At 36.9% G+C, this 7,574-nt stretch overlaps 1 protein-coding gene across 5 annotated transcripts in view; it reads right to left on the bottom strand.

The window, feature by feature from the left end:
• Positions 1-681: 681 nt before the first annotated feature.
• Positions 682-7,574, bottom strand: part of SLC41A2 (solute carrier family 41 member 2) — a 167,098-nt gene continuing 160,205 nt past the window's right edge. For all 5 annotated transcript variants that reach the window (XM_060113016.1, XM_060113012.1, XM_060113013.1 and 2 more), the window contains exon 11: positions 682-4,089. In XM_060113016.1, the coding sequence (XP_059968999.1) occupies positions 3,904-4,089 (186 nt within the window). In that variant the 3' untranslated portion in view covers positions 682-3,903. The remainder of the gene's footprint in view (positions 4,090-7,574) is intronic.

Here is a 7,574-nt window from a genome sequence, read left to right as displayed (position 1 = left end):
GGTGGAGGAACCACCAGCAAGACAGAGAGGAGGCTTCCAGCGGTGCAGAAAAGAAAGCAAAAGGCAGACTTTTTTGTAAGCCAAGTGAAGAAAGTATTTCAAGGAGGAAGGAGACTCTGTCATATAACTTTAGAGGCTGAGTAAGATGAGGATTTTTATTGAAAACTGATCTCTGGATTTGCAACATGGAGACTGCTGGTGACCCTGACGGGGGTACTTTCAGTAGAGTGGTGGGGACAAAAGCCTGATCTCCCAGAGAGTGAAGTGATTAGAGAAATAGGGGAGGCTGCTGGGCAGTTGAGGGTTAACTTGATGTCTGAGGTTATGAATGTAAAGATCTGTCCTAGCAGTCATGGGTTCTTCATGAAACATATTCAGCTGTTCAAATGTAGGCAAAGGATAGGCATAGAGCTGTATTTAACCAGAGCTGTCCAGTAAGTATGAAGGAGGCAGTTGAGGATGTACAGGTTGATGGGCCAAGGAACCTAAGCTGAATAATTAGGAGAGAACCTAACAGTGAAAAAGTGGTAAAGCAATGGAGTGGAGCTCTAGGTATGGTCAAAGCCCAATTTATTATGCTCATAAACACAACATATATACACAGACCACCCAGTCTCTCTGGGTGAGTTCCACACAGGCTCAGTGTTCATCTGGTTTATCAAGAAGTAAGTACAACAAGGCTGGGTAAATATACCTTAAATTTTATTATTTGGTTTACAACAATTCAAAGATGGCAGATGCCTTTTATAAATGGGTATACTATACTAGAGCTATATTATAAGGCAAGGAAGCCCAATTACTGAAAGACTCTTCAAAATGTACTTCACTTGGCTTCATCATTGATAGTCTACGTCGTGGAATTTTTGATGTCTCCCAGAAGATACATTACCATCAGTTTCTATTTTATTAGGTTCTAAGAAACTTTATTTTTTAAAGAAAAAAATGATTGTAGGGAAAAATAAAAAATGTCTTTGAAAAGACTATCTGTATTTAAATAAAGTGCCTGATAAATTAGTGAAGCGAAGAAGTTCAGAAAGCAAACTTACGTTGTATAAAAATAAATATTGTGAATTCGCTGTATGTAAGACTGATAATAAATGATTTTTGTGGGTAGGCAAAGTTATCTTATTGGTTCCATACTTATGTAAAGGCTTTCAAAAAACCAGTAAAATTTTTTTAAAAGGAATTTAAACCTCTTTTATAAATTAATTCAGCTAATTGGTGACTGATTTTTCCATGTCTTTTTTTTTTTCCCATTACAAGTCTTTTAGACATTTTGTTGCTGTAGCCAAGATTGGGTAGCAAAAGAGAGAGGGGACAGAACTCATATCAGTCATCCTAGTTATCTGTTAGCATCTCATGGAAAATGGCTAGATCTGGGAAGGGTGGTGGCAATTAAATATTCTATGAAATAAGGCATTGTTCTTTCTTCCAAAGTATTCATTTATCTTTGATTTCCTTGGTCTTAGGAACATGAATAATTTAGAGTTGGCTATACTTACCATCAAGATATATTAAATGAAGATTTACCTGTCTGAAATTGGAGAGATGTAGCAATACTCTATTCTATTTTAGAAAATCCTGTTTCTCTAGTTGATTTCCTCTCAATTAATGAGTTAGGTACTCTTGGTACATTTGGAGGGTCACAGAAATAGAACTGGCTTAGGAGACTGGAGACCTGTACTTAATCACAATTTGGGTACTCTGTAGCTGTGCAACATTAAAAATGTACCTTCTCTGATTTTCAGTTTCTTCTGCTGTAAAATAGAGATAGGAATATCTACCTGACCTATTTCACATGTACTGTTGTGAGTACTAAATAATATATGTCTTTGAATGTGTTTTAGAATATATAATGCACTAAAGTTGTTGGTAAATGCTTTAAAAATGTGGTTTGCTGTGCACTTCTTTAGGTTAAAAAAATGAAAATAGAAATCACTGGGAAACATAAATCCTTCTGAATCATATAGCCCAAATGTAAAAAAGCAATTTACAAATGCTTTACAATAAAATCAAAGAATTTATGGATATTTTAAAAATAAAAAATCTTGCAGCTAAATATTCATCAACTTAATCATTCTTTCTTTTATAAGAATGTTCACTATGTGACAATGTAACTCTCCAAAGGAGAAATTCTATAATTAGTTCAGTTCTCTGCCTCAGTAGCTTCATTATAAGGCAGAAGAGTGGAATAAAGTTTCAAAATAAGCAAAAATATATAACTCTAAACCACAGTCCCCTTATTTTAAAGAGCTTAATAGGAACACTTCCCCCAATATATTTATAAACAACCTACTACTTATATAATGTTAACAGTAATTGACAACTTAAATCACAACAGTCAAAGTCGATGTGCATTTCTTCTTCCCTTTATCAGTTAAATTATTAAATATCTGACAGTCTTGAGAGATTCCACTGCATTTTTAAAAAAATGAACTATATATAATATAAAAATGCTTACCTATTGAATAACTAAGGTGTTGGTCAAGTGTTCAGAATACAATCAGAGTTTTAGAAAAATATTTGAGAAACATAGCAGTGTACCTGATAGTCTCCCACGTAGAAGTCAGCCTGTGCAAACAGATGATGTGCACAGGCATGAGCAATAACTGAAGTAACCCCACCAATTTTTCCTTTAAAATGGTAAACCTATAAGTTTCAATAGAGTTCTTAAGAGGAGCGAGTGAATCATTTGCTCATTCTAAATCTTATGATAGCTTGGTTATATTAAATGGTACAGTTTTTTTTAATGAAAAGAAAGTATTAATTATAAGGTAGGTAACAAATACTAAATTCTGGCCAGAAGCAAAATTTTTGCACCGCATGACAAAAGCATACCAATAAAATGTGCTAAAGAATAACCACAGAATGCTAATATCCCTCTATGATCTTTGCTATCAACAATTTTTAGCAAAGATTTAGCTCTCCATCAAAAGCTTCTGTCTCTCTCTTTCACACACCACACACACACACACACGATTTCTCACATCATCTTGTTTCTACAAACACAGCTCAGGTTATCTCATTTTGGACTATTAAGTCTTCAGAAAAAGATCAACATTCTTTCAACAAATCAATGATCAAAAATGGCCCACTGGTGGGACGTCCCTAGCGGTCCAGTGGTTAGCACTCTGAGCTCCCAACGCAGGGGGCACGGGTTCGATCCTTGGTCGGCAACTAAGAGCCCGCATGCCACATGGCACGGCCAAAAAAGAAAAGAAAAAAAAAAAGACCCATTGCTTTCATTAAAGGCCGTTCTGTGTTTAAAGAGTAGCCTGCCGAGAACTTGCAGAGTTGAAATTAAATTAGCATCAGCACAGGGAAATTCATACAAACAGGTAAAAGTGAGTTTATCTCATACTCAGCAGAACATATTGAGGTCAGGTTAGGAGCAAAGTAATTGGTAAATGGGTCCTCAGCTGGCAGAGAGGTGGGCTTAGTTAGAACTATTACAAGTTTGGTTGGGCCCCTTTCATTTTAAAGTCTGCCTTGCAGTACAACACATCTGTGAGACAAGAAAGGCTAAACCAGAATTCTGTTTCCTTTAACGTGGCATTATGAGTTAAACAGTAATACATTACATTTCTGCTACGTCTGTGGTTTTAAAGTTATTCATTGTAAACATCCTATATTCTTTCCTATTTATTTCAGAGCTTGAGATTGTGTCTATGTCTATGTCAAATTATCATTTATTCTATGAAAAGCAGCACAAATACTGTTCATTCTGGTTTCAGCACAAATTCTTTAAAAATAAAATGTTAAGGCCATTTAATGGAACCAGGGCCAACTGAAGATTACCCTCGCAGAAGTCAAACTACTGAATTAAAATTTTTGAAAAAGAGCCATAAGTGGTTGTCTTTGTGTTTTCCTTCTTGGTAACTTGAGAGCGGTTTGTAGGATTTATTAGTCTCCAACATCTCCATCTCGATCTCCGATAAGCCAAAGAAAATGAAAACTTAAGGCTAACAAGGCTGTGCCAAGCAGATCACCCAGTGCCGTCAGATAGGGGATGGAGAAGCTATCCGGGTCCTTTCCTTTCCTCCAGAAATGACGGACCATCCAGTCAGCAATCCACAGCAAGGTAAACACCTAGAAAAGAGCACCAAAGATTACTCCTGTTGCCTGGACAGTCCTGGCCCAGTAAACACGGCTGTAAGCCTAAGCCACTGCTCTCTGAAGGGAACAGCATGCGTCTAAGTCAAGAACCTCACTGGAAAAGAAGAAAGAGTTAATTGACAGTAACATGTTCTTTTCACAAGAAAAATACTATGTATTGCTGCAATTAATAAAGTTTTTCTTCAACTTGTCACATATATCTTCTCATTTTCTTCTAGCCTTCCCCAAACCACCATGTTCCTTATATTTAATAGTATTGTACATTTTGCCAAACCACTGTTGTTTCACCTTCTTCCTATATGATAAATCTGTGAAGAAGGAAGAAGACATATGAAGAAGGAAATAAAAATTAAAATAAGGAATAACATTCTCCTATTGCAGGTACAATCAAATAAAATAAAAATGGAGAACTGACCATTTACTTACTAATTATAAGGCCACTGGTGGCTTGTCAAGGAAAACTTCGGTTCAATGGTAAGAACAGTCACCAGAAGGTAAGTGCACTGAGGAATGACTTGTTGATACAGATACAGATATATTTATAGATAGACAGGGTCAAAATATTTCAAAGGGCTATTCATATACTAAGGTGATATAAGTATCTTCTAGGATATCAGGAATATTAAGACCTTTGTAATGCTTTGAATTTGGGGATCAGATAAATGATTTTTTTCTTTCATCCATTTAGAGTAAGAGGATTCTCTAATTTTCAAACACCTAAAGTATTAAAAGGGATTTGGGATTAGAGAGGTTAATATTCACTGGTTTAGGACAAGTTGGCAAGTATGGGATACTGGTTAAGAGCATACCTCTATACCTGCTGGCTAACTATAGGCAAGTTACTTAACCTCTCTATGTCTCTAAATGAACATTAGAGATGATAATGGCATCTACTCTCATGAGCATGTTGTGAGGATTAAACAACAGACTGAGTAATTCAGTGCCTGGCACACAATACACTTTCAACAGACGTCTGCTATTAGTTGATTTTAACAGTGTCATTGCTATTACTTTGCTATTTGTGGTAGTGAGAACACTGGTACGTATACGAGGAAGCCCGCCTAGGTCTAGCCGAGTCCAGGGTCTGTGACCTTTCACTACTCTGACAAGTAGGCCATGAAGGTGGGGTGTCTGCCTTGGGTTCCAAACTTCTGCGCTGTGGTTTAGCTCTGACACCTTTACCAGGAAGGATGGTGGCCTGTCCAAGCTGAGAGCCATATACTTAATCCAAAGGAGGGAATTTCACATGTCTTTGGACATCAGTCAGAGAGAGAGGTTGTACTTTAAGTCCTGTTTTCTTTTGTATGAGGCTGATTCTTCCTTAGTGTTTCATGGCAAAGACTGTTTTGGAATCATATTGTCCTATTCTTCAGGACAATCTGTTTTGCATGTGGAGGAAGCATGGAATGTTAGAAATAATCCTGGATTTGGAAGTCATAAGATCTGGATTTGATTTCCACTTTGGCCATTTATCAGCTATATGACTCTGGGCAAGCTTCTTACCATTAACCCTCAATCTCCTCATTTGAGGAGAACAAAACCAAAATGGGCCTGATATCTGCCATACTTACTTTGAGATAATTAATAAGAGCCTCAGTTTAGGAAGATGAAGAGAAAGGTAAAAAGGCAGCACAGTTTCAAGTTACATTAATAAAAGCATAGTGTACAGACCGAGAGAGTGTCACCCACTGGACCCTGGATGGGTCAGGCCACAGCTCGGCAGTGTGTTAGGAACTTGTTCACCCCTGTGCTTCCAGCACCTAGCAGAGTGACTAGCTCACAAAGTAGACCCTTGATATCTGATTGAGGGCATAAAAATCAGCGGGAGACAAGGTCTTTCATATAAGAGACTCCTATGAGAACAAGAACTGTTTGTCCTGGGCAAGGAGGGCAGGAGATGTAAACTTAAGAAGGTTATTGGGTCAGGAGACACTAGTTTATAACACACAGTGTCAGAGGGTAGAGTTTTAGGGTAAAGGGTAAAAGTTACCAAAAGTTATCAAAACAACTTAAAAAAAAACAATTTGGGCTGTCTATAAATGTAACAAATTATGTAGTTAACTCTGTAATACTGGAGTATATGAAGGTTCAATAAAGAAATTTGTTGATTGTGTGAGTAATACGTGCTGGAGGAAACAAAATTTTTAAAGAGAACGAGGGTAGCTATTTTCTCTGGGATTGGCAGGAAATACAAACAAATAAATCCATATTGTATATTTTTAATAACATTATGTATTTATATATTAATAATGAGTATATTTATATAAATTTATATAACATACATCATACATATGTGATATATAATTTACTAATTCGTGGTATAACATTTACACTGAATGGGAGATTTGTCTATAACGGGGGTTGGCAAACTATAGCCCATGGGCCAAATTCAACCTGCTGCCTGTTTTTTGTAAATAAAATTTTATTGGAACACAACTCTACCTATTTGCTTACTTACTGTGTATTTAGTCTATTATTTAACCCTCACAACCTTCTTATTAAGTAGGTACTGTTATCATCTCTAATGTTCACTTGGAGAAGGTGAGTCAGAGAGGGTAAGAAACCTGTTTTAGTACTACGATGACAGAATTATGTAGTTGGGACAGAGACCATATGGTCCACAAACACAAAATAGAACTAAAATGGCACCCTTACCTCATACTCCCAATAAATTCCAGGTAAAGACAAATATAAAAAGCAATACTTGGACTTCCCTTGTGGCACAGTGGTTAAGAATCCACCTGCTAACGCAGGGGACACGGGTTTGAGCCCTGGTCTGGGAAGATCCCACATGCCATGGAGCAACTAAGCCCATGCACCACACCTACTGAGCCTGTGCTCTAGAGCCCACAAGCCACAACTACTGAGCTGGCGCACCTAAAGCCCGGGCTCCACAGTAAGAGAAGCCACCGCAATGAGAAGCCCGCGCAATGGAATGAAGAGTAGCCCCCGCTCACCGCAACTAGAGAAAGCCCGCGTGCAGCAATGAAGACTCAATGCAGCCAAAAATAGATAAATAAATAAATTTATTTTTAAAAAAAGCAACATCTGCCTAGGCATATCTTACCAAAAAAAAAAGCAATACTCAAAAAGTTTTATAAGAAAATGTAAGAGAAGGTCTTTAAGACCTTGATGTAGGGAATGATTTCATAAATAAAATGCATAAAATATTAAAGGAACTGTTTATAACTTACATGAAAGATTCCTGTGGTTCAATAAATACCATAAATAAAGTTAAAAATCATGCCCCAGACTTGGAAAAAGATCTCTGCACTACACATAACTGACAAAAAAATTAGTATTCAAATACTAAGAGAATATCCAGAGAACTCCTGCAGTTCATTAGAAAAAGAAACAATCCAACAGAATAGAAGAGGAAACCTAAAGCTCTAATAAACATGTGAAAAGATGCCCAACCTCACTAATAATATGGGGACGTAAATTAAAACCACACTGAA

The sequence above is a fragment of the Mesoplodon densirostris genome, chromosome 11 (assembly GCF_025265405.1).
Source record: "Mesoplodon densirostris isolate mMesDen1 chromosome 11, mMesDen1 primary haplotype, whole genome shotgun sequence".
NCBI classification, from domain to species: Eukaryota; Metazoa; Chordata; class Mammalia; order Artiodactyla; family Ziphiidae; genus Mesoplodon; species Mesoplodon densirostris.
The sequence above is the reverse complement of the archived record's forward strand: the minus strand, read 5'-3'. Positions and strand labels throughout refer to the sequence as shown.